General features: G+C 42.1%; 1 protein-coding gene across 2 annotated transcripts; it reads right to left on the bottom strand.

The window, feature by feature from the left end:
- Positions 1-228: 228 nt before the first annotated feature.
- Positions 229-26,278, bottom strand: LOC106091146 (ectopic P granules protein 5 homolog). 2 transcript variants are annotated; one of them, XM_059363900.1, is made up of 24 exons: positions 26,075-26,278; positions 25,074-26,005; positions 24,878-24,998; positions 20,274-20,450; positions 19,890-20,207; positions 19,543-19,700; positions 19,253-19,480; positions 18,962-19,185; positions 16,105-16,280; positions 15,083-16,044; positions 14,622-15,015; positions 14,219-14,556; positions 12,208-12,331; positions 11,843-12,141; positions 11,309-11,786; positions 11,045-11,248; positions 10,379-10,931; positions 10,093-10,317; positions 9,861-10,033; positions 5,531-5,865; positions 5,131-5,454; positions 1,109-1,690; positions 707-766; positions 229-643 (listed from the first exon to the last, which is right to left on the bottom strand). In XM_059363900.1, exons 1-24 carry the CDS (start codon positions 26,102-26,104, stop codon positions 382-384), a joined length of 7,677 nt encoding a protein of 2,558 aa, XP_059219883.1. In that variant the 5' UTR covers positions 26,105-26,278; the 3' UTR covers positions 229-381. The 2 variants fall into 2 exon arrangements, with proteins under 2 accessions (XP_059219883.1, XP_059219884.1); XM_059363901.1 differs by having other exon boundaries at positions 19,543-19,691.
- Between the last annotated feature and the right edge of the window lie 304 nt (positions 26,279-26,582).

Below are 26,582 nucleotides of genomic sequence, written 5' to 3'. Positions count from 1 at the left end.
ACCTAAGAATGAATCACAACACCAATAACAACAACAAAAGGTTAGCCAAGGCCCTGTGGTCGAATGTTTCGCGGAGCAGAAAGTCGCTTATCCTGGATATGATGCTGGAAAATATCCTATTTAAATATTTGAAATTTTGACAAATTTTGTCCTTAGAACAATAATTTGGCAAAATTTTAGATTTTTTTAATTTTTATTTAAATGAAACTCAATTATAATCAGTACATATCCATGATTACAACTAAGCTTAGCTATATATAAAATGTATTTTTATATGATTTTGTATAAAAAATATATATATGTAAGTGTGTATGTGAGAACGAAAACACTATTGGTTGAACAGACTTTTAAATGGTAGAGGTAAAGTGAAAAAATAAAAACTTAAGCACTAGGTATATGAAAATCCATTTCCCAAACTTCGGGAACAGAAGTTAAGAAACTGCTACAGTAGAAGAGAGATATAAGACGACAAACCAAATGTGAGACATCTTGGATTTTGGGCAGAGTATTTTCTTTGAGAATATTAACTGCTTGTACAACCAAGGGTTTAACATCCAAGAACTTTTTATTTGCCAATAGCATGGATAGTTCGCGCATAGAAGAGCAATATTCCTCATTGGGTTCCACACGTTCACCGCTATAGCTATAAAGACAAATCATTTGTGTTTACATATTGAAAATAAAATATTGAATAAAAAAACTTTACCTAATATTTGGAAACAATGACAATATCACAATGGCCAAACAACGTGTAAGAACTTTACGCCTAAAACATGGAAAGAAATATATTATTGAGGAAACTAAGAAAAGGCTGAGCGTAGGGAACTTCATATATCAAAACCAACTCCCAAACCAGGAGAGGTATTGGGAGTTGATTATGAATTGCAATCAAAATTCAGTTGCTTTGCCAACAGCCCAATTTGTCATACAAATTTACATTTCTGTATTCTGTATACAAAACAATGATATTGAATGAATCTGACTCAAATTTCCAAATTCACCTGGCAACGCAACTATAATTGAGTTGCAATCTATAATCGACCCATTGATCTCTCGTTTGAGGTATATCATTAACCCCCCTCCCCAACCCCACTTCATTTGTACTTACTTGTTGGTAACCACATCCCTTTTTAGGCCAATAGCTCCCAATAGACCATCACCCCAACCCTCTGCCTGCGAGGATAGATGCTGCAAATGCCTGGACAACATTATTAAAGGTTTTCTGGAATTCTGCGGTTCTTTTAGGAAAATTTTACATCCCCATGCTATCATAGAACCCCAAACCACAGTCATCATTGCTTCAGTAGATGGTTCAGTTTTTATACTCTCTATGAGTTGACACAGATCCTGCATGAAAGTAATTTGGTCACCCACCGTAGGCATTTTTTCCATTTTATACAGAATATAAACATTTAGAGTAAACATTGAGCAATTGCGCATAATAGGCATAAGTTCCAATTTCTCCAGAGACATCTGTAGAGTCTGCAAAAGATTTATCCAAGTTGGGGTATGCCATTCTAAACTCGATTCGGAAGAACGGAAATAGAAACAAATGGTGGATTCAAGAAGCACATAGGTACCACCTATAAATGCTTTCATATGACCCAAAGCAGATAGGATGCTGCACATTAAGATGTTGCCGGGCTCGGCAGTGGTGGCTTGCCACTTAATGATACTGTCGATGTGAAGGCTGGAAAAGAAAAAAAAAAAGCGAAAAATTAAAATGAAAATAAGCTTGGAGAAGAGCAATGCATTAAATTTCGAATAAACTATTGTAGGGTTACAAAACTACCGCCAGCGTACATCTATTAGGATGAGACCCAGGACAGCCGGTTGTACGCACCGGATTGACCCCATTGAACCCTTCATCCGCAAGGGCTGCCGCCTCAGTGTACGTGCTCGTCTTTTTCGTCATGGCACTCGTCTTTTTCGTCCAGGCACTCCGGGATGTGCCTTCTCTGCACGCTTCTGGTCCGTGCTGGGATTGAAAAGAACCCCGGACCCTGTTTCTGGTCGGTTTCCCAGAACCGCCTTCATCATTGGTCTGTGTCAGCGTGGTGTAACCGGTGAATGGAGTGGTTACATTTCCGATCTTGCTTAGGCCTCACTTCACTACGGGAGTATAGTCATACTGGCTATGTCGCAAGGTGCTGTACGAACATAGCCAGCAGTGGGTCACAAGCGTCGTCGTCGTCGCCTTCGGCATCCTCGTCGTCGGACTATGTGACCCCCCCCCCGACCTCTCCCGTATGGCAATTTACGCAACGGCAGCATATTAGCCCAAATATTGCCAAGCCAGTGCCGGGAAGTGTATCGTTCTTGCAGTAAAACTGCAACGGACTTCGTGGCAAGATCGATGAGATTGTGGTCTTTATGAGTCGGAAGAACAAATTGGTCGCAGCAGTTCAGGAGACAAAGCTGGCCAACACCTGCAGCTGAATCAGTTGTTACGGATACAATGTGCTACGTAAGGATCGCTCAAGGAATGGGTGTGGTCACTTGCAGATATTGGGTCGTAGACGAGGACAGGCATTGTATCAGCGGCTCCAGATGGCTTGACTCACCTACTACGCGACGACTGGACCATGTGATCGAGAAGTATCGGTTACGGGGAAAAGGATGCGTATGCGGTGTCTCGGTGGTCCCTGTGTCTAAGGTGCACTGGACAGTACGCCTGTTGTTATGGTTACAGAGACGTCATTTACTCACGGCGTGATTGAATTATTAAAAAAACTTGATATGAGTGCAAAGTAACGGGAAGTCCATGGCTCCTCTGTCTGAAAGACGTGATTCAATAACAGCGCTAATGGGACACCATGACACCGGGATGTGTGCAGATGGGCAAGGCACGCATGACTAATGGCTCAGTGGCTGCTGTGTCGGAAGAAAACTGAGCAAAACGGTGGCTTTTACAGTTACAGTGGAGTGATTAACTCACGGAATGAATGAGGTACTAGAAGACCGGGATTTGTGTAGAAAAGGGGAACGTTTGCGTTAACAATGGCTCTATAAATACTGGGTCTGAGAGACATTGGGCAAAACGCTGGCTGCTAGAGTTAAACATAAGTGATTCACTCACGGCGAAAATGGGGCGACAGCACACCACGATGTGTGTAGAAAGGGAGAACGTATGCGTGAGCAATAGCACAGTGGCTAATGGGTCTGAAGGACACTGGGCAAAATCCTGACTGTCACCTGTTGTTATGACCATAGAGACGCGATTCACTCACGTTGTGAAAGTACGCGTGAACAATGGCGATTGCTTGATGGCTGCTGTGTCCGAGGTATACTGGGCGCCGGTTGTTATGATTACAAAGACTTTATTCATTCATAGAGCGATGGAGTGGCTAGGACACCGGCATGTGGCCGTAAATTGAGGGAAAGTATGTGCAATCCCTGGCTCAGTGACTTCTGTGTCTGAGGAACGTGATTTACTCACGGGGTGAATGAGGCGCCAGAACACAGTGATGTGTGTAGACGGCGAATATACGCGTGCACCATGACTCTCTGGCTACTGGTTCTGAGGGATTCTGGACAAAACGTTGGCTGTTACAGTAACATAAAAGTGATTCACTCACGTCATGACTGAGGTGCCAGAACACCTAGATGTGTGTAGGCAGAGGAACATACGCGTGCACCAAGGCTCTGTGGCTAATGGGTCTAAGAGATACTGGGCAAAACACTGGCTGTAACAGTTACAGAGAAATGATTCACTCACATTGTGAGTGAGGTGCCGTGACGTGTGTAGACGGGGGAACGTACGCGTAAACAATGGCTCATTCGCTATTGGGTCTGAGGGACAATGGGCAAAACTCTAACTGCTACACTTGCAGATAAGTGATTTACTTATGGCGGTCATTTCTCATCGGCAACTTTATTTCCCATGATCCATGACCCGAAAGTAGAAGCCGATAGTAGGCGCCACCTGACAATCAACATAGATTGTGATTGAATGACAATGTAGTCACTCTTGATGCGATATAGTCCCCAGATTCGGCAAACTTCAATTTCCATCACCCCCGATGACCCACCATAGCCTGATAGCCCTTGACATGATACGTTAGTAGTCCTTACACTTTCATATAAGCAATATGCCTCGAACCCTGCCTAACTATCAAAAGATTGCGATTGACTGACAGGTTAAGGGTTTCTGGCCTGAAATAGTAAAAAGACTCAGGAAAAACACTATAACGTTCGAAAAACCAATTTGCCTCCTAATTCCTTAGATCCCAATAATTATTTTTGGACTAAGAACTAATCCATGTTGGAGATGCTAGTGTAGGTGAAGGGTCTAACAAAGGATGGAGTTTTGTCCCTCCAAACTCTCCCTGTCCGAGAAGACTACGCCCAAGTCGCCAGTAAGTAACAATTGCTCCGGTGTGTAGTCGCCGTTTCACCCATCTCCCACCTAACTGACATCATAGGTGCCTACGCATGATAAACTCGGCATCTTCCAAGGGGCCCGTATGACTTTTATTTTTATAAAAATTGAAAAGGCGCAGTGGCTTACTCCTCCTTTAACCGGACAATCTGGAACGTCCAGTCCCTGCCTGGCGAAACGACATTAAAATTCTGGAATGAATTCCTTTGTTGTGTCACCCCGACCCTGAACATTGTAGCTAGACTAGGCTCTGAACATTGTAGCTAGGCTAGCGCCCTCTACTAAACACTTCCTTAATTAAATCGCATTACCATTATAATCGTTAACTGACATAACTGATCAATGATAATGTAAAAGGGAAAATTGGCCTAAGCTACACCTAGAGCCATCGAAGAGGTTAGCATGTCCCATATGATGCTCAACGCCTTGGTCCGATCCTGGCAAGAACATCCGCTAAAAATTTCAGAGTTTTTCCCCTCCTAATGCAGGCGTCATTTGGAAGGTACTATGCCAGGTAAATGGCGTAGAGGTGTAAAAATTTCTCCCTGTGGCACATCGTTCAGACTATAGCCTAAACATGAATCTACCAGCACTCACTGATCTGTGAGAAGTTTCCCCTTGTTACTTAATTGTGGGTAATTTGAATTTGCAAGTCTCCACCTACAACTGTAGAGATAAGACGAAATAGTATAGCCTGTTCCCCTTCCCCCACACCCCATAAAATTATAAAATTTTGTCTATATACTCACTTTGAAGTCTCTTCACTTTGCGTTTGCATTGGCAATATAATTTCCAGCATTACATTTAAGGCCTCTCTGCGTTGTTCCTCGTGTGATTTGGTGGCAGCCAAAGCCCTAAGCGATTGATTCAACGTTTGTAGCAATTCTTCAAAAGCATTATTGAATACCTTTTTGCCCTCTTTGGTGGCAAAAAGTTTGGGATTTTTAGCGGCACACGAACGTTGGAGGCGTATCATTGATCGGGTATATAAAATGCGTTTGGCGGTGGCATTTGATATTTGTTGCATTTCATTGCCAATTTCAGGCATCATGGCACATGCCAAACGTATTAGGCTAAAATTCCAACAAACAAAATAAAGTTCAGTTATTAAAAAACGTGGAGCTAGTTGTTCATGTAGCTTAGACATACTCCAATACAGCTCGATCTGCATAATTCGTCTCTTCGGGTATTCTCAAGACAATGGTGGGTTCCACAGTGGTGCAAAACCATTTCATTAGATTCTCCAATTCACTATATTCCACCATATGCCAGGGATATTTAATGGCATCCTCCAATATTTTACTGGTATTAATTTGCATATGAATATTGGGCTCAAAGGCTATCTTAATGAATATCGTAAAGAGTCGAGACACTAGAGTTTTGTGTGCTGCCGATGGTATGGTGGGAAGAGTGTTGGTAAACCAATCATTCCAATTGAGGCGTATAAAGATGTGTGCCAACATGGCATGGGATTCTGGAATAAACTGGAATCAAAAAGGAAGAGATTTTTCAACAACAGCCAAAAAGAGGCCAGGAATAGGCCATGAGCATTACTGTTCAGCAAAATGTTTCTCAATTAAATTACATTTAAAAAAACGTAGAAATTAGAAAATTAAAGCTCTAGGAACCGAACAAGGATGATCAAGATACCGGTTTACATGGTAGCTATATCACGTTCTTGACCGATTTGGACCGCACTTAACAGAGTTGTAGGAAGTCATAACAGAACACTATGTGCAAGACAAATCGGACAAAAATTGCGACTTCCAGGGCCTCAAGAAGTCAAATGGTGAGGTCGGTTTATATGGGAGCTAAACCGGGTTCTTGACCGATCTAGACCGTACTGGGCACAGTTGTCGGAAGTCATAACAGAACGCTACATGCAAAATTTCAGCCAAATCGGATGAGAAGTGACGCTTCCAGGGCCTCAAGAAGTCAAATGGTGAAATCGGTTTATATGGGAGCTATACCGGGTTCTTGACCGATCTAGACCGTACTGGGCACAGTTGTCGGAAGTCGTAACAGAACGCTACATGCAAAATTTCAGCCAAATCGGATGAGAAGTGAGGCTTCCAGGGGTTCAAGATGTTAAATCGGGAGATTGGTTTATATGGGAGCTATATCCAAATCTGAACCGATATGGCCCTTTTGCAATCATCAACGACCTACATCAATGTTGTTGTTGTTGTAGCAGTTTATAGTGTTCTATATTTCGTCTGCTTGATTCTGTTGAGTGTCAAGACTCAGGAACTCTGCGACTAAGATGGGATGCGACCACCGGGATCTGGGTCTGAGTCGAGTGGATGGAGTGGCCGGGCAGTTAAACAGGTAACGTCTATCATGCGGTCCCTAGATACAATCAGGATATACATCTTGCACGTCGGCATCAATCCTAGCTCTGTAGGAATTGAGGCGGCTGCATCTGCCAGAACGTAATTGACCCAGAACTACTCTGGTTTGTCGGGGGAAGACGATTTCTTCAGGTGCGATAGGTGGAGGTCGTTCTCCAAGGACAACATTCACCCGATTTACCCCATCTGGAACTCTGCGACTAAGATGGGGTGCGACCACCGGGATCTGGGTCTGAGTCGAGTGGGTGGAGTGGCCGGGCAGTTAAACAGATGACGTGTATCGTGCGGTCCCTAGTTACAATCGGGATATACATCTTGCACGTCGAAATCAATCCTAGCTCTGTAGGAATTGAGGCGGCTGCATCTGCCGGAACGTAATTGAGCCAGAACTACAATACTCTGGTTTGTCGGGGGAGGTCGATTTCTTCAGGTGCGATAGATGGAGGTCGTTCTCCAAGAACAACATTCACCCGGTCTATAACCTGATGTAGCTCTCATATAAACCGATCTCCCGATTTGACTTCTTGTCCGATTTGGCTGAAATTTTGCACGTAGTGTTCTGCTTTGACTTCCAACACTTGTACCAAATCGGTTTATAACATGATATAGCTTGCATATAAACCGATCTCCCGATTAGACTTCTTTAGCCCCTGAAAGTCGCAATTTTTGTCTGATTTGGCTGAAATTTTGCACATAGTGTTCTGTTATGACTTGCAACAGCTGTACCAAGTACGGTCCAACTCAGTCTATCATCCTCGATCATTCTTGTCCGGTTCCTAGAAGCTTTAATTTTAAATGATTTGACAGAAATTTGGTATGTAGAATAAAATAATGCCCTTCAACTAAATTTATTATGTATAAATATTTAGCAGAATCCATGATGGTGGGTTCCCAAAATTCGGCTTGAACGAACTTAGCACGCTTTTACTTGTTTTTTTCTTCATAAGTCCCCTAAGTATGTACATGCAAAACATTTTTTGCACCAAAAATACCGATTTTGAAATCATCTATTCCCGGAATGGGTATTTTGGGTATTTTTGAAAAAAAAACTCGGGCAAAATTTATTTTTGATTTTTTAAAGACACTTTTATCTGCAATTATCAAATAGAATTATTAAGATATCTTTATTCGTTTTTTCAATCTCAACTCCAATTCGAATTTCAAAGAATTCTCTCTATCCATTCTCGAATGGCATATTTTTTACTAGTTTTTTTTTTTTGATTTGTCCCACTGTGCGACATAACCTGACCTCGACTGCCTCGCCCGACAACCCTGAGGCTCCGCGCCTCGCTTAGGAGTGCCGTGTCAGGCCTTCGCCACAACCAATTCACTGGCTGATAAGCCAATATTATCCCTACCTTCCGGGCGAAAAAGTGGAAGTACTGCAGCAGGTCTTCAACTTCGTCATCTTGTAGCTCCCAGCCGTTGACCCTCTATTCAGCATTCTGACACTAGCCACATCTCCGAGAGTGTCGTTCCCGGCCTCCATTGTCTGTAACCACCGACAGCCAAGTTCCAGCCGCAATCTTACCGTCTATGTTCGAGGAAGTTCGGTCCTGGGTCTTCATTCACTTTGTTGTACAATACAACACGAAGGTGGGAGTACAGTTTCAGGTCTCCACCTACATGACCCAGCCACTACCCGTCTTGATCCGGATTTCCGAGTGTCGTTTCAGATCTTGAGTGCCGTATTCATCTCGATATATAAGCCCCTTTGTAAATTGAAAATTTTGTCCATGAACAGCCAACTAAGGAACAGGGGCAAACTTCTCACATATCAATGAGTGGAGTCCGATTCAAGTTTAAGCTCAATGATAAGGGGCCTCCTTTTTATAGCCGAGTCCGAACGACTTGTCACAGTGCGACACCTCTTTGGAGAGAAGATTTACATGGCATAGTACCTCACAAATTTTGCCAGCAATAGGAGGGGAAAACCACCGTTGAAACATTTTTTCTGATGGTGTCGCCAGGATTCGAGCCCAGGCGTTCATCGTCATAGGCGGACATGGGAACCTCTGCGCTACGGTGACGTCCGAGCCCCGTTGTAGCTTAACTAAGTAAACAGATTAAGAAAACTCAAACGAACTGCATTTTCTCTACTCTAGTCATTGCAAACATAAATTTAAATAAAGGTAGTTCCTAGTCTCGCAAGCTAGTCCGCTTTACAATTCCCTGGGATATCTCTGTGGTCCAGCACCCAGAACAGGTGAATTTTGAACTGTTCAGCCATCTCGTTAAGAGATTTGCGACAGTCGAGGGCGGTTTTTGTGTTCAGAAATACGTTCTCCAGGGATTTAATGGCTGCCTGGCTGTGTGAGAAGATATTAATGCCAATCGTTGTTATGACGTTATATCTTAGCCTTTCTAACACTTCCTTAGTTGCAAGGATCTTCGCTTGATACACACCACAGTGGTGGGGTAATCTTTTGAATATGACCAGTTCCAGATCTTTAGAGTACACCCCAAACTCCACCTGGTCGTCTAGTTTGGAACCATCCGTATAGAAGTATATGTAACTTCTGTTACCAGGGATATCGTAGTTCCAATCGGTTCTATCAGGAGTTGTAGTACACAACTTTTTGTCAAAAAGCGGCTCAGGCAGGGTGTAATCCAGACTGCCAGGAACATCGGACATTGTATCAAGGATAATACAGTGCCCGTAGCCGCCACATTACCAATGAGAAAGCCCCCTTAACCTCACGGCAGTGGTCGCTGCAATTTACGTAGCCACAATGTCCAGAGGCATAAGATGTAGCATTAAATTCATTGCAGAAGATGGTATCGTCCTCAGTGCGGCTGTGATGCACAAACAAGTCATCCTTTGGATCCGGTTAAGTATTGAGCAGTAGGTGGACTTTTGAATCGCCGTTCACCAGAACACAACACCATATAGCATTATAGGTCTGACAACTGCAGTATATACCCAATGCATGATACGCGGTCTAAACCCCCAACTTTTGCCAAAGGCTCTCTTGCAGGTATATAGGGCAAGAGCGGCCTTTCTGTTCTAACTCTCCTGCAAATTTTACTGAAAAATTTTTACTAGAAAACGCGAACAAACCCATTATCTGTCCAAAAAGGTTTAAGGGTTACACATGCAAAAAAAAAAAAAAAAACACAAAAATTACCTTTTGCAAACTATCATAGAGCATATCCACATACTCAACTTGTGGTTGAAAATGCTCCCAAGGCAATTCGGCCATACCTTCGTGGATGGGTCCAAAAATATGACTTTCAACATTGGCAACAGCAAAATGATGGATGTACCAGCTAAAGCAGTGAGCCAATATTTTATGAGATACTGAAAAAAAAAGATGACTATTTACCAAAAACAATTCAACTAAAACTTAGTTAACCTACTAGGAAGATTTTGGAGTATAAACATCAAAGTCTGCACAAAGTTCTTGATCATAACTTTACTGGTTTTTGCATGTTGTGCGCTCCAGGGATACAACATTTTGCCATTGCCACTGTCGACCAGCTGTCTTATCCAATTAGCGGAAGACTGTTGAATGGTTTGTTCAGTGTAGATGATGAGCCAGGGTGAATACATTTCGATAATTGAGCCAAATATTAAATCACAGACTAAAAACAAAAAAAATTTAATTAAAAACTTTACAAAATTATTTCAAATTTCAATACAAACTTTGATCGGCCAACAGCTCCTGATAGGTACATATGGCCGAGACCACCACACAATGGCCAAAACAGGAAAACCACATGGCCAGTGGTTGACAATAGTCTTTATGCTTTGGATATAGGCCATGCAGACCATGAGCGAGACGCTCCTTTTGAAAGTGACGGGCAAACAGCATTACCGTATCTGTGGCAGCCTTTAAATTAAACTGTGATTGACGTCGCGCAAAATCCATGGAAATCTCTTGAATTTTATTTTGTGGTGTATCCAAAGTGAATACCTCACAATTATATTGCATCAATAGACTATTCAATAGATCCAGCAGCACGATAGGCATTAATTTTTTATCCGATATTCTATTCAAAACCATTTGCATAACTTCGCCATAGTGTTCGGGAAAATCATGATCGAAAATATGCACTAAATGACGACGAAATTGGTCTTGCAATAGGCTTGAAGAGGGCTGAGACCATGATTCTAGCCCTTGCAACACCAGCTGCAGCAGTTGATTGATATCGAAAAGTTTGGGATTAAACGCTTCAAGCCACAAAATTAAATCAAACTAAAATATAGAAAAAAATGTATTTATTAGCTGCAAGCTGAAACATTTTGTTTGAGCCGCAATCACTTATACTTATTTTCCCTCTAAAATATCACCAAGTCTTCTTTTCTTACCTTTGAAAATAGGACAAATAATGTTTTAGTATCACAGAGTTTCAAATGAGAATCGATGAGAAATTTATACATCTGCAGAAAGTATGGAGGTCGTGTTTGACAAGGAACACATACGCCGGATAACTCCTTCAACAGGTTGGGACGTTTCAAAGCTAATTCCAAAATCTTTAAGCCTTCATCCTCTTGATTTTCTTGAATGAAAACCTAAAAAACATACAACTAAAAAATATCTCATATTCCAATTTGCATTTGTAGCCAACTTACACCCAAATCATTTAACAATTCGGTATAAAATTTATTGGTGGCATTGAATTTCATAGTTATCTCAGACATATTTTCAATGACATGATAGAAAAAGTTAATGCCAGTATTCGATTTTAGGCGATCATCGGCATTATGCTGATTATTAGCCATTTGCCGGGTCAACAGCAAACGTAAAATTTGTCCAATCTGCCCTACACAGCGGGCAAATTCTTCTACATTTTCCTTAAGCATTTCATCGACTATCTTATCGTGACGCTCACGAAAAGCATCGATCTTATGTTGAATTTGTTCATCTTTGCGTATCTTCTCCAAAATAGTTACGATTCTGGCGGGACTGGAACAGCGACGATTGAAAACCAAAGAGTTGCAGTTTTTAATTTTAATCTCCTCATAAGGCACCATTTTATACAGTTGAACAATGTTGTCCATATAGTTGCGGTTAATTGAATTTAATTCGGAAGTTTTGAAATGGAATTTTCTGAAAAAAAAAATCATAAAAAAATATCTTCTCTATGCCTTGTCCTGTTTACTTACGTAGCTGTACTTGTTAGAACTTTAAGTTTCTCTTTCAATTCCTTTAAGGAATTTTGTGTTATATCACTGTGTTGGATTAGCAAATCCGGCTTAACATATTTGGGTGCTGCCAAACGCTTGTCGTACGAACTCAAATGTGATTTAATGCGTTGTTTGGGTGTAACTTTAGGCTTGGCCTGCAGCGGTGTACGCAATTGTTTTGTAGCACGAAGGCGGTAACATTTTCTAGCCCATTGATCTGCCTGATAACGTTGCTCCTTGCGTATTGCGGGTAAATATAAAAACTCTGTCCAATGATTCTGAAATGACAAAGAGGTGTTTTTAATCCAAGGAGTATCCTAAAAGTGGAATCTGCTCATACATACCGTTGGTCCATTGAAAATTTCTTTTAATTTCTCATTGTTATACTGAGGTGGGTAGGAGTCTTGATCCCTTGTCATTTTATTGATGGCAGTATCCTCTAGCCATAAGGCATAGGTTTTCGTTATTCTAAAACAAATGAAGGAAAATTAAAATTATGAAGAGGAAAAATGTTTGTCTTTAAGAAAGAAATTTTGTTTTATAGACAACTAGCCGAAACGGGCCCGCTCCGCTGCACCTTCTTTAACTCTCTAATATCTTTATAGGGTGGGGATACTTCGCCCTGAATACGGATATCGAATTCGTGCCATTGTAACCTATGATGCTGAACGCGTTCGAATCCTGGCGAGAACAAAACGGTGTTTATCCCCTCTTAATGTTGGCGACATTTGCGAGGTACAATGCCATGCATGATCATTTAAAAAATTATCCCCAAAGAGGTGTGGCACTGCGGGATGCCTTTCGGCCTCGGCTATAAAAAAAGGTCCCTTATCATTGAATTTAAACTTGAATCGGAAAGCACTTATTGATGTGTGAGAATTTGCCCCTTCTCGGTTCCTGGTTGTAATGTTCTAATTAGGGAAGGGATGGCACCTCAGACATTTCCACTCAAATATGGATATCAAATCCGTTCTTTATTCCCAACGGAAATGAAGTTCAGTTTAGGGGGTGTTTTAGGAAGTACCCCAAAACACTTGGCTCGAAAATTGGATACCAAATTTGTTTTCTACTCTCAAATACCTTTCATTTTAGTCCCATATTGTCATAATGGGTCAAATAACCCATTTGACGTATCTTTTGCAGGAAAAACGCCAACTAGACTTGAACGCATATTTTAATATCATATTCTTAATATATTCTCTAATACCTTGTATTTGAGTGCCATATAGCCATGGTCGACTCACTCATGAACTTTTAATGTTGACTCACGAAGCATCTATTATGCCATCACTTTGCAATAAATTGGAGGAGACATAAGGTCAACACGTTTTCTTTCAATTTCCAGGCGCAGGCAGTGGTACTCGCAGACGAGCGTGATGGGATTCGTTGTATGGACCCCACTAACCCCAGAATCTGCTAGCTGAATATGGAAATAAACATGGTAGTCAACGAACATAGGCGGAATTTGTGGCTGGAACGCTTGGAGCAATGTAACTTAGGCACCGGTTTGGGCAAGCTGTGGTCTGCTGTTAAGTCAATCTCGAACCCCTATAGACAGGATGACAGGGTCTCAGTCACTTTTGGCGAAGTAACTGTGACTGAACCGAAGAGATGCGCCAGATTGTTCAGCTTTGTGACACGCAGTGGAAAAATATTCAGATCTGTCAGAATGCCAGCCTCCGAACTGCGACAGCTCTCAGTTCTCATGTTGACCACCTCCATCAGTGCGAAGACAAAACTACATGCTGTCTAGCAGCAGATGCGGTAAAAAGCTACCGCGTGAATGTAATCATTGGAGAACGACCACCACCCATTGCACTTGAAGAAATTGACCGGCAAACCAGAGTAGTTCTGGCTCAATTACGTTCCGGCAGATGCAGCCGCCTTAACTCCTACAGAGCAAGGATTGATGCCGACGTGCAAGATGTATGTCCGGATTGTAACGAGGGACTACACTATACACGTCAACTGTTTAACTGCCCAGACAGACCCACTTGACTCAGACCCAGATCCCTGTGAACCTACCCCATTCTAGTCGCATAGTTCCTAGGTCTTGACACTCAACAGAATCAAGCAGACGAAAGATAAAACACAACAAACTTCTACAACATAAACAACAACTTTTTCTTTTCTGAGTACTCTTCAGAATGGGTTCCTCTTTCTTTTCTGGCGCAACGTAGGGTCGGACGCCACAAGATCCCATTCTTTCTCGTCTCGTGCCTTCTCTCATTATACATTCTTAGTATCGAAGAAGAACAGTTTGAACACAAGTCCAAAAGCTATAGCTTCGCATCTAAATATTAGAATTATATGCCCTCTCAAGGAGACGGTTTGGTATTACAGATGTACACTTACTTGACACAATTCCGATAGTAATAACTTAACGCATCATCATTGGCATGTGTCTTGGCTTCATTGTCGTAAAAAGTCTCGGCTGCCTTCAGTTGGGTTTTGATCTTTTTCATAAGCGGCACATTGTATTCATAGATTTTATCGGATACACCATTTATCTGTTGGAAACTGTGCTCATCGAAATTTGAGGGAATACGAGCTAGGAACAATTCAAAGAATTTCTGATTGACAATGGGAAAGAGAGCATGATTTATGTCCATATTGGCCACCAAATTGGCATATTTATAGACAACCAACATATTTGCGGGAAAAGAAGACCTTTTGGAAATGGATAGAGTTTTCTGGAAAAAAGAGATAACACAAAACGGATGATAAAAAAAAAACTTCAACAAATCTTCTTAGATACCTTCAACACTGCCTCAACATTTGCATTGGTGCCACCAGCACCCAATTGCCTTAGAAACTCCATCCATATAAAAGTATCTTGGGTTTTGAATTCAATTTCCAACAAGATCATGGCCAACCAAGGCTGATAGGGAGACAAGGCAGGCACCTTAGATTGACTACCGCCAAAAAGACCTTTGAGACTAGACATTTTAGTGGTGCCTTTCCAATCGGTACACTCCCTATAATAGTTGTTAAAGAACTCCAAACATTGCATGTGAGCATCGGGGAATTGATAGGCCACGCGTAATATTTTATCCAGCAAATAGACCACGTAAGTATTTTGCCAATTGGGCAAGGCGGTCAAACAGTTAAGCCATACATTAATCAAATTCAAAGGTGAAGTCAAACCATAACTAAAAAAAAATAAAAAAAATCATTAAACATTTTCATATATTTTTAACTAGTCATCTCTCAGCTTACCTGGTATACGAGGTAATTTGATGATGTATCATATTATCCAACAACTCCAAAACCGGTCCCACTGTATTGGGAAACACCATATCTTTGGCCATTTTCAAGTAGGTCTTATCGGCATTCAACAAACTATTCAGTATGGCATGAAATCTCTCCGAATTACCCAAAGTATCGGGTGACTCCAAAAACAAAGGAACTATCAATTCCAGGCACCGTATTACAGCTGCATGACGATGATCACTTAACAAACGTTGCATCAATTCAAATCCCTTTTGACATATAACCGGTATTGAATGACCATGCAAGGAAACCAGTATAGCCACATATAAGGCCAAGGGTCTGTTCTCGTTAACCCCCTGATGTATCATATCGATACGCTCCAGTTCGGAGACAAACATTAGACCCTCCGAAGGATTTTGCAAGCAACGCTTAATCGTCTCCACATTTTGATCCATTATGTGTAGGCGCAATATGGACACTATGCTCCAACACCAGGTGGTAAATTGTTCCTTGGTGGATTGACTAAAATCAATGAGACTCGAGACTTGACGCACACTTTCCGAAATACCCGATAGACCCAGTACTTCCGGAGCATGTTTGTTTAAAGCCTCCGATATCAGGCAAGCCATGCGCACGTGTATGTTGTGTGGTAAAAATAGACGGCCATCACAATCGAAAGACCAATTGAGATGACTTATAATAATGCGTGCCAACATATTTTCCGCAGATCTAAAATCAAAATGCAACAACCAGTTGGAGAGAACTTCAAAACTTTCCATTGAGGGCTTCCAGTTTTCCAAGGGCAACGATTTGAAGAGATACACCACGTTTTCACAATCGCTGAAACGAATTTTCAACTGGGTCAATAGACATGAGAGCAAATCTTCATAGGTCAGCGTTAGATTGACCAACATATCACGGGCTGTCTTATAGCAGATATCACGAGTATCAACATTGAGATAGCCAATCTTAAAAATGATATAAAATTTTAGAAGAAATTATGAGGCATTCTTTTTTTCAATGCTTACATGGAAAATGTGCAGACATATGGTTTTGATTAAATCCCAATCTTTGGTCTTATCACGATCATTGGCCATTTCAAAGAATGCTTGCAAAAGATAATACAGATCCTCATCTGATGAATCGGCATTCGCCACATTAAATTTGCCCCAGAAATCAGAAGCATTGAAATGTTCCATGTAATCTGAAAGTAAAATTAGGTTAGCAAATAAATAATTTTTTGTAAAGAAACTTCACCCCTGACCATATTTTTAAGAACATCTATCTATCCACAAACCCTCAAATCTTCATGTAACATGATTAGGACAATATAGGAATTCGAAATAAAGGGTTTATAAGAGTGGATAAGTCCGATATCCAAGAGTTTGGCCGCCCCAGACCCAAAAGACCCCTAAACAGGACAAATAGATATCGTGTTTCGCGAAATACTCGGCCACAGGGCCTTTGCCAACCTGCATCTCATACCATCGGCCCACGCCTTACTTTCGCGGTCATGTAAGAGACGGTCCACCATGCCAAGAATTTCGTGCAGTGGATTCCTTCCCACGATATGCGGCTTTCTAACCAGCATCAACCTCACATGGCTCGACGACAGAACCTTCAGCGCCGACTGAATGTCCATGTATATCGTGACAGTTTCTTCGGATCTCGAATTCCTTTAGGAACGCGAAGACTTACGCCTGAATGCACCCCTCCAGAAGCCTATAAGATGCTCTGATCCCAAGAAGCTCAATGAGGGAGGGTGCCCTTAGCCCGGAGATTCCTTTTCGTGAAAAGACGTCCAACATTTCAACCAGGGGGGGCTCCCCTTGCTCCCTTTACATTCTTCTTCAGTTTGCGGAGGCCACAGTTGTCCACAGGCTTATACCACACCAGACATCCATAAGTAAAAATTTGTCGAACAACCACCGTAAACATCCAGAGTACCGTTCTCGGCCTTAGCCTCCCACTTCTTGTTGTTGTAGTTGTTGTTTTTGTAGCAGTGTGTTGTATATTGAGGCGGCAGCCCTTGACAATGAACGACTCCTTCGGGTCAATCCGGTACGTACAACGGCTGCCATAGCATTGGCACCAACTCCTTTCCATTTTTGACCCTTTGTTCGAAGTTCCTTTTCCCACTTAGTTTTTTGTCAATGATTACGCCCAAGTACTTGGCCTACCGCTCCACCTTATCCAGGAAATCCGTAATAGTAAAGGAAACGGCCAACCATTACCCTCTCCCTCACGAAAGACTTCAGAATTCCATTGATAACCAGAAGCCACAAGAGAGGGGAAAAACCCTTCGTTCCGAAGTGTCGCTGGTCACAATCTTCCTTATCGGGCCCTCTGCCATTGAGGCGTTGATAAGACAGGGGAAAAACACTTCGTTTTGAAGTTTCGCTGGTCACAATCTTTTTTATCGGGCGCTCTGCTGGTGATGTGTTGATAATACTGCCTTTTAGCATCCTATCAAGCCAATTTACCAAAAGATTGGGGACTCTGGTGTCCCCCACAGCGCTATATATAGATTCCAACTTCTCGTTATGAAAAGGCCCTGGGTGCAGGTCAAGTGAAGTCAAGGCTAGACTCTGGAGAAGCAAGAAGCGTCTCGGACATTTGGGGCTACTGACAGATTGTGCTGGGTTCCGAGGGCCATCAAGGGGTGGCGGAACGAGGCGACTGACGAACTGGCTAAGCGCCTGTTAGCTCGCAGCTAACGGGCGCGTCCATAGGTTGTGGCAGCAATGAGCACCACACAGATCGGACTTTAAAATTCCAGCCTGTGTGGTGCTCACAGCTTTCCCGTGTCGGGCCTGTGGGGATGAGGATGTGCTGGAGACAATCGAGCATTTGTAGTGCCAATGCTCTGTGTTGACTGAGAGAAGGCGTAGGATTATGGGTGAAAATCTTTTCTCTTCACTAAGCTCTTTACCGTCTCTCGACCCCCGAGTCATTCTGAACTTTTGTAAGGAACTGCGATGGCTGACGTGCGGCTCTCTAGTCGGTGAGACTTTTTTCGGTCTTTCGAATGTTTCGTATCTCCCTCTCTCATTTCATTTCTAAAACGAACACAATGCTCTGGCTCATTTTTTCCCAAATGAAACGTCCTTTAACCTAACTTAAACTAGGTGGTAAGCCTGAAAATAGCAGCAGTTGCGGTTGCCAGGCGCGTTTCCTTTAACCTAACCTACACTAGGTGGTAAACCTTCAAATAGCGGCAGTTCAACCGTGTCTGGCGCCAAAATCCACTTGCCGTCTCCTTGAAGTTTTTTCCAATGTCCAATCTCTAGTAAAGAATAGCTTATAGGTACTTAGAGTATCCATCAGATCCATCCGTATAGGACAAACACTTTAAATACCCCAATCTTCCTTCATTCTTGTAAATGGAACCGACTTAAATTTGCGGGGATTTACGCCAAGACCATTGTCCTTCGCCCATCTAGGCAACATCATTCTCAATGAGAAAATCCACAATAATGACTCATTCTTCTTAAAGTACGCAAATACTCCGCCTTGGGAATAAAAACCAACTTGCCTGCCAGAATCCCGTTCCAGAATAATCTCTCGAAACCACATGGTTTACTTCCTTCAGTGGCTACGTATGGCTTACTTACTACCTTCTGTAGCGTAACAGGTGATTCGGTTCGACTGAGCGAAAATAAATTTTTTCCCTCATTTTCCCATTTCCCAATTACGTGCTGGAAATCGGCAATCCTTGGAAATACTTGATTTGCATTCCTGTTGACATTAATGTTCTGACAGTGATTTGAATTTAAGCGAATATATGGATAGAAACCAATCGACCCATTTTTCCTATTTGAGATGCCACAAGATGCCCCGGCAAAGCCTTTACCGTATAATATTTTATAAAATCACTATACAAACCTTCTTCGGGCATTGAAAAATCCAAGGGAAAACCAACATTTAAATAATAAAATATTTGCCAAACAATATCCGAGTCCATGGATGAAAAGGGAAGAGAAGAGAAATATTGCCAAGTGGCCAAATTTCGAGTACGATAAATATAACTGCAGGCTTTCAATAGCAGTACATTGGCTTCCAAGGCAATGCGTTCACAAACAGCCAAATCTTTGGAAAGATTATTTTGTCTGAAAGTGAATAAGAAATGCAACAGTGAATACAGCCAATATAACTACAATAAAAACTACAACTTACCTAAACAGATCATAATAATCAGAGACATATTGCAATGAATGACGCATCAAACGGCCTAAACGTTTGGCCAATTGCTTGTAACGTTCAGTGCTATAGGTCAGCATACCTTCACCGAAAAGATTTAAAAGTTGTGAAAAGAAGGCCAATACTTGAAGCATTTGTTGAGATGATATTAAATCAGCTTCAATGATATAATCGTCCAGAAACTTTTCTATGGTTAAAGCGGATCTATAAAATTTTAAGATGGAATTTAAGAACAGTTAAAAAAGTTTTTAAAAAAAACGATTTACCTAAACAATTCCTCGAAAGGTATTTGATTTAGTAAGGCTATCAAATCACTTTCTTTAAGGCCCACACAATCGCCGGAAGCTGTATGGCTGTCTTCACCATCGGAATCGATTAGTATCCAGCGTTCCTCTTTTGCAGGATCCGTGATTTCCTTTTGAGACTTTATTTCAATTAGAAAATGCCAAACTGAACTACAGATATATATAAAATAGTCTTCATATGGGAATAACAGCTTAAACAATTTAAATTTTCCATTTTAGTATTTTTGAATTCGTTTCCAAAAAAATGACATGTATCCATTATGAAGACTATCCAAGCTCTTGTTTTTCACATTTCCTCTAAAATTCACCTGTGTAAATTGTTTCAAATATTCATTTCGTTTTTTTATGGGCAACAATAAGATCTGCAATACCGACATACAATGACCAATTTCCGGTGAATTCAATGGTAATGGCACTTCGTTCGTATGGGCCGTGGGCGATGAAGCTACTGGAGTCAAATCTTTCTTGTTGCATGGTACTTGTAAAAATTCACTGGCCCATGCCCCAACGCCGCTAGGGCAACGTAATATGTTGAATAACAAAAACCAATGATCTTCTTTGGTGGCTAGACGCAAATGCAGTGAGATAAGTTTTTGAAGCCAAGACTTGAGATCTTTGTCAAAGTCCTTAAATTGAAAAATCAGATAATAAAATAATAATGAATTGAAAAGTTTTTCTTTTTCCTTGCTTACCTTGTTTGGCGATAGTTTACGAGAGAAATGGAAGAGAATGCTTAAAGCCCTTCTTATTTGTGCTATAACATGCAAGCAGTCATTATCCAGCTGCTTATGAAGTTTCAAGGGGCCCTCCAATATACCCTCATGGCGTTTAAAGGGAAATACGATGATTTCATCTATCATTTGGTCAATCTGTAAAGAAGAAATTTAAAAAAAAAAATTAAAACTAATTTATGTATGAGGGCATTGAGGTTTGTGAATTTGCTAAAGCTGTATGAAGCAAGAAATTATACAGTATGTACTGTATAGATCATCTCTGAGAGTGTTGGCGTTGCCGTTATTAAAGTGTTGTGTCTTCGTGTAATTATCGTTAGTTAAGTTTATGTTAAATATCCGAATCTTCTATGTGCTCTGTAGCTTGGATAGCTTGAATAGATCGGGTTTTGAGTGATTTTGTGGAAAAGAGAATTTGCTGGGCAGATGAACATAACTTGTAGGCTTTCACGGTCTTAAAGGGCCCTGGAGACGATTTAGATATAAGGGTGGCTGGCTGTCCGAACGAACTTTCACGATAAACGTGGATATTCAGGCGGCGCTGAAGGCTCTGTCTATATGAGGTAGAGACTGTTTAGGAGAAGTTCTTGTACGAAATTCTGTGGAGGATTGGAAAGCACTAGTGAAGCATCTTAGTTGCGTAAAGTGCTCTCGAAGGATCCTAGCACTTGGGTAAGTCGGTTTTTGAAAGAGGAACTTGCTGGGCAGATGAACATAACTGATATTGTAGGTCTTCACGGTCCTGCAGGCCCTCGAGACGATTTAGATATAAGAGTGGGTGGCTGTCCGAACGAAATTTTACGATAAACATGGACCGTCAGGCGGCGCTGAAAGCTTCGACTATATGAGATCCAATCCCAAGGTAGGCGGTTGTACGTACCGGATTAACCCGATAAAGTCCTTCATCGGCAAGGGCTCTCAGTGTACAACACACTGCTACAACAACAACTATATGAGATAGAGACTGTTTAGGAGGAGTTCCTGTGCGAAATTCTGTGGAGGTTTGGAAAGCACTAGCGTAGCATCTTGGTTGCGCAAAGTGCTCTCGAAGGATTCTAGCACGCCTAGCTGCCTGAAGAGGGAAGATTGAACTTACATCGAGAGCGGTTAGGAGACGGGGCGACCAGGAAAAGGTAAGCGATCAATATCATCAGGTACATCGTTGACGAGGAGCAGTTAGTGGGGGCAGTCCGTACTTGCTGGCCATTTAAATCGGCCGGACCTGACGTTATTACCCCGCCACTGCTGCAAGAGTCTCTTGGAGTCACACTACTCTGGCTAAAATAGTTTTTCGGAAAGCCAAGGGCGTGTAAGAGAAATACCGAGGAAAGGAGTTGTTGTTGTTGTTGTAACAGTGTGTTGTACACTGAGGCTGCCGCCCTTGTCGATGAAAGAATCCATCGGGTCAATCCGGTACGTATTGACCGAGGAAAGCAGTCGTAAGACACAGTGCGATTTTTGATTTAACCCCAAAGAAGATTTATTGGATTTATACGGCCATTGTGAGACCACTACGAACCTATGGGGCACTGGTATGATGGAGGGCTGTGAATAAGGACTCGTACGAAAGAGTTAGAGAAAATTCAAAGATAAGCTTTTGTTGGAGTCACAGGGGAACTCAGATTCACACCGCAGACAGGTCTGAAAGCGATGCTGGATATACAGCCCATTGGGGCCTATATTCGGAACTGCGCCGCCAAGGTCGCACTTAGTTTGTGGGAGGTCGGCATGTTGAAGGAGGACAGGTGCGGCCACAATTCCATCCTGGATGCTATTGATGCGGAGGTAGGCTGAGGAGGATCTTCAAACGTCTGGCGCCGGTATCGATTGGGATTGGCATGCTGAAGGAGGTCAGGTGCGGCCACAGTTCCATCCTGGATGCCATTGGTGCGGAGGTAGGCTGAGGGGGATCTCCGACTATCTGGCCCCAGTACCGATTGTAATTGGGACATTCAGGATTCGTTTTCCACCGAGGGATGAATGGAGGGCGAATGCTGTATTCGAGAGGGATGAGACCTCGGTTTTCACTGATGGCTTCAAGATGGAGTCAGGGACTGGATTGGGGGTCTACTCCAACGCAAACATCATGGATATGTCTCTTAGACTACCGGACGAGAAAGACCATACGTCTTTCAGGTAGAGATCTGTGCCATTACAATAACCGCAAGAGAGATTCTGGTAAGGGATCTATTGCCTTCAGGATTTATGTGGACTGTATAACAGCGCTCAAGGCCTGGAGTTCAAGGATGGTGAGGTCGTGGAGTGTTGCGGATGGTGAGGTCGCCACGATGTGACGATGATATGGGTTCCCGTACATAAAGGGATTACGGGGAATGAAGGGGCAAAAGAATGCGCCAGGAGGGGTTCGTCTGCACCGGGCGAGTCTCAATTAGGCTCGAGGTCCACGATGTGACGATGATATGGGTTCCCGTACATAAAGGGATTACGGGGAATGAAGGGGCAAAAGAATGCGCCAGCAGGGGTTCGTCTGCACCGGGCGAACCATTCACACGTCTCGCCTACCTGCCATTCGTTGAACTACTGAAATGTGTCGAAATGGAACTCAGCGGATGGTTGCCGGACCACTAAGGCACTCTGGCCTGTCACCGGGAGGATTAGGACGAAGAAATTCCTGCGTTCGATAAGAGGTCGCCCGACACGGGATAGCTGGGAGCACCCCACAAGCTGGAACATTGAGGTCCTATCTGTGTGGTGTTCAATGCTGTCACGAGAAGCTTAGCTGCGAGCTACTGGGAGCTTCAACAGGTTGCGGATAGTGGAATGTTCAATCCGAAGTAGCTGTAACTGCAGTCCCGGACAATCAACGGTATCGAGTGGGCTTTCAATAAACAATTGCCTCCCTGTTCCCGCGGCGATCGGTCATTTGGACCGGAACAATCTTGCTCACCTACAGGAGCTTGACGAGGATCGCCACCTCCACATGAAAATGTGGTTACAACAACAACAGGTGGTAACCGTACGTTGTGCAATAGGCCGCATGGTGGCACGCAATGACTTCTGCAGGAGTTGTCTTGATAAGGATGATGATCAAGCACTTGCCCCGCTCATATCCAGGTCTGTAGGAGCGCAGGCTTTTCCTTTCTGAGAAGGCGGACCTTCTGCGATCTGAGTTATTTTGGCAACGTACCTCTGCGATGTCTCCTCGGATTTGTAAACGGAACGGGATGGTTCCGAACGCGGGTGCGATAGCATCCGGCGGAAATACAAACGTGCTTGCGTGGGGGCTATCACAATGGGCAAAACCCATTTCTCCTTACCTAGCTTAGGAAATACAAGGAGCATTTTCAAACCAAACGTAAGGCTATCAGAATTTTCTGGGTCCCGGGCCATCAAGGGTATTGAATCAGTGAACCCGAACCTGCGCGTGCTCCTTTGAAGGATTAATGCCGAGACTAGTTTGGACAGACAAAGAGTGTTTTCGGCAATTAAGGATTGTTTTGGAATGAGTCGGCTAGCTGGTTGGCCATAAATGGCTAGCCGATAACTACAGAATAAATGAATCCTGTTCGTACTACAGAATAAATGAATCCTTCCTTGTGCAAACGAAAACAGTTGATAATACTAACATTTTCGAACTATGGGGAAGGCTATGGTGTTGTTCTGGATCTCTCGCCTATCCTTAAACTGAGGAAACAAGGTTAGGAATGCTGAAAGCAGTTCTCATTGGTCTTTGAAGTTGAAATGAATACAGAAAGAGGCGGTCTACTTTGGAGAGATGTTGAAAACGGTTAAGTTCCTTCTGTTTCACTGCATTCCGACCTCGAGAAGAGGCGCAGGGTTATGAATAAACACCTCTTACAGTATCTGTACTTCCTCAGGGCTCTCCGTACCAGCTGCTCCCAAAAATAACTCATCCCGTTGGCCTAGCTCCTTTCGCTTTTGTTCCTTCTATTTTCTTTCAACTGTCTAAGGTCGTACTACGGTGGACCTTTTCTGTATTTTTCTTCTTTGCTTTTCTTTTCTCTTTTTCCACCAAACGCAGTAGCATTTGCGAATGGCTCTTCAAATGCGAAACCTAGTATTCCGGGATTTTTGTGGTTGCAATAGCTATATCATCTACTACCACACCCACCTCCCGTCGTATTTTCGTTGTCCAAGTAATAAAAAGTCTAGAAAAATCAACAATATGGGCAAGGTAGATGCCTAATCACAGACGGTAGATGCCTAATCAACGTGGGTGCCCCGAATCCATGATCGTACATTAGCCAAAATTTGATGCGATCTTGATCCACCCAAAAGGTGTGAAATAAAGGATAAGTAGAGGCTAAACAGGCGATAACCGTAGCGCGCCTATTACCCTGAACGCCTGGGTTCGAATCCTGGCGAGGACATCAAAAATACGACAATTGTGAGGTTCTTTGCCATATAAAAACTTTTTTTCAAAGAGGTGTCGCACAGCGGTACGCCGTACGGACTCGGCTACAAAAACGAAGCCCCTCCTCATTGAGCTTTAAACCTGAATCGGCCGGCACTCTTTGATATGAGAGAAGTATGCCCTATTCCTTAATGGAAAGTTCATGGGAAAATGTGTAATGTTAACATACCTTAATTTTTACAATTTTCGTTGTTATCAAATTGCTGGTGTAGGTATTCGAAATGATGTCAAACAAAACAGTCAACGAAGATGTAGCTGCCTCCAAATTGCTGCCATTGACTTGAACAATACTGTAATTAGAAACAATCAAATTACACAAACATTTTCTACCACTTCCCCAGCTAAGCAAAAAAAAAAAAACTTACTTATAAGTCACAGTTTCACGAACTTCCACTTTATCGCCACATTTTTCGGAAAACGTTTTGGTAATGGGCACCTCCACCCATATATGCTCTTGAGCAGCAGCAGCTTCCTTACGAAATTTTTTAACATCATGTAGATTCATAGTTAATTTACTTTGCAGGTGGTAGTATTCTTGCAAGGCAGCATAGAGGGGATCATTTTCATAGGTCTCCAATAAGGAGTTCATAAGAAATTCCATTTCGAATTGCTGAACCATAGACAATTCGGGACAATAGTAATATTGCTGTAGTTGTTCCTGTGAGAGAGCTTGCAATTTGCTGGAGGATAAACGAAAACCTGGTGAACGTAGGCGAGGAGGTTTATAAACAACTTCAGTGATGGCTTCTTCATGCCTTAACATTTGAAGTTGTGGATATTGCACCATTTGTGCAGAAGTTGTCGAAGTTTCACTCGGAAATGCCGTTGCATTTGATGAGTTGGCTGTTAAAGCTGGGGGAGCAGAGGGTGAAGCGTTAACCGTAAGGATTTCATTTTCAGTTATAGTTTCATTTGTAGCTACTACAACGTTGACATCAGTTTCTACAACATTGTCACTACTTTCGTCAGCAGCCACTATAGCTGTAACTACCGGTACCACACATATTTCTTCTTGCTCCACTTTTTCTTTGTTTTCATTTTCATTCTCCTTTTGCTTAAAGTCCGCAGCTACAAAACATTCTTGAGTCACTATGTTATCTATATTGGCGGTGGATGTGGCTGACTGTATAATGTCTTCAATGCTTGTTTTACGGACTTCTGATTGTGAAACTTTTTCCACAGTAACTTCCTTTGACCCAAGATTTGATGTGGTTTCCTTATCAGAATCCTCTTCTAATTCTTCCTCATCCATTAGGGGCGTTGGCTCTTTGCTTTTGGGTTTAGCTTTTTTAGTTTTCTATAAAAAACATCGGAAAAAATACATTACTTTTTTTTACTTATAATAAAAAAAAACAAGAGTTCTTACACTTTTCTTTGGCTTTTCCATAGTCGCCATTTCTTGCTATTGTATCTTTCGTTTCTGATATACAACGATAAAACTTCTGATTTGTATGTATTTCGCAAGTAAACAAGATAATGTTGTGCTATTGCGAGTTAACTGCACGGATGGCTAATTGTATTTTGTGGACTATTGACTTAACTATTGCACTTACGAAAAATCCCCGACTTTGGTAAAACAGACAATCAACAATGAATTTGACAATTTCAAGAATAAAGGAACAGCTGTTTAAATACAGGTATGTTAAAAAAGAACAGGGTGGCCATTAGCTTTAAAATTGTAAAAAAAGTTGCGTATTTCTTGACCGATAAACTGGTGTGCGATAGATTTTAGAACTAAAAATATTAAAATTTATTATAAAAAAATGTATAAATTAGACATATTATTCGCAGCATTTAACAAAATACTTATTTCTAAGGTTCAGAAGTAAAATTAAGCCATGATCTGGATACATTTAAATACTTGACAATATTGC

The sequence above is a fragment of the Stomoxys calcitrans genome, chromosome 2 (assembly GCF_963082655.1).
Source record: "Stomoxys calcitrans chromosome 2, idStoCalc2.1, whole genome shotgun sequence".
NCBI classification, from domain to species: Eukaryota; Metazoa; Arthropoda; class Insecta; order Diptera; family Muscidae; genus Stomoxys; species Stomoxys calcitrans.
The sequence above is the reverse complement of the archived record's forward strand: the minus strand, read 5'-3'. Positions and strand labels throughout refer to the sequence as shown.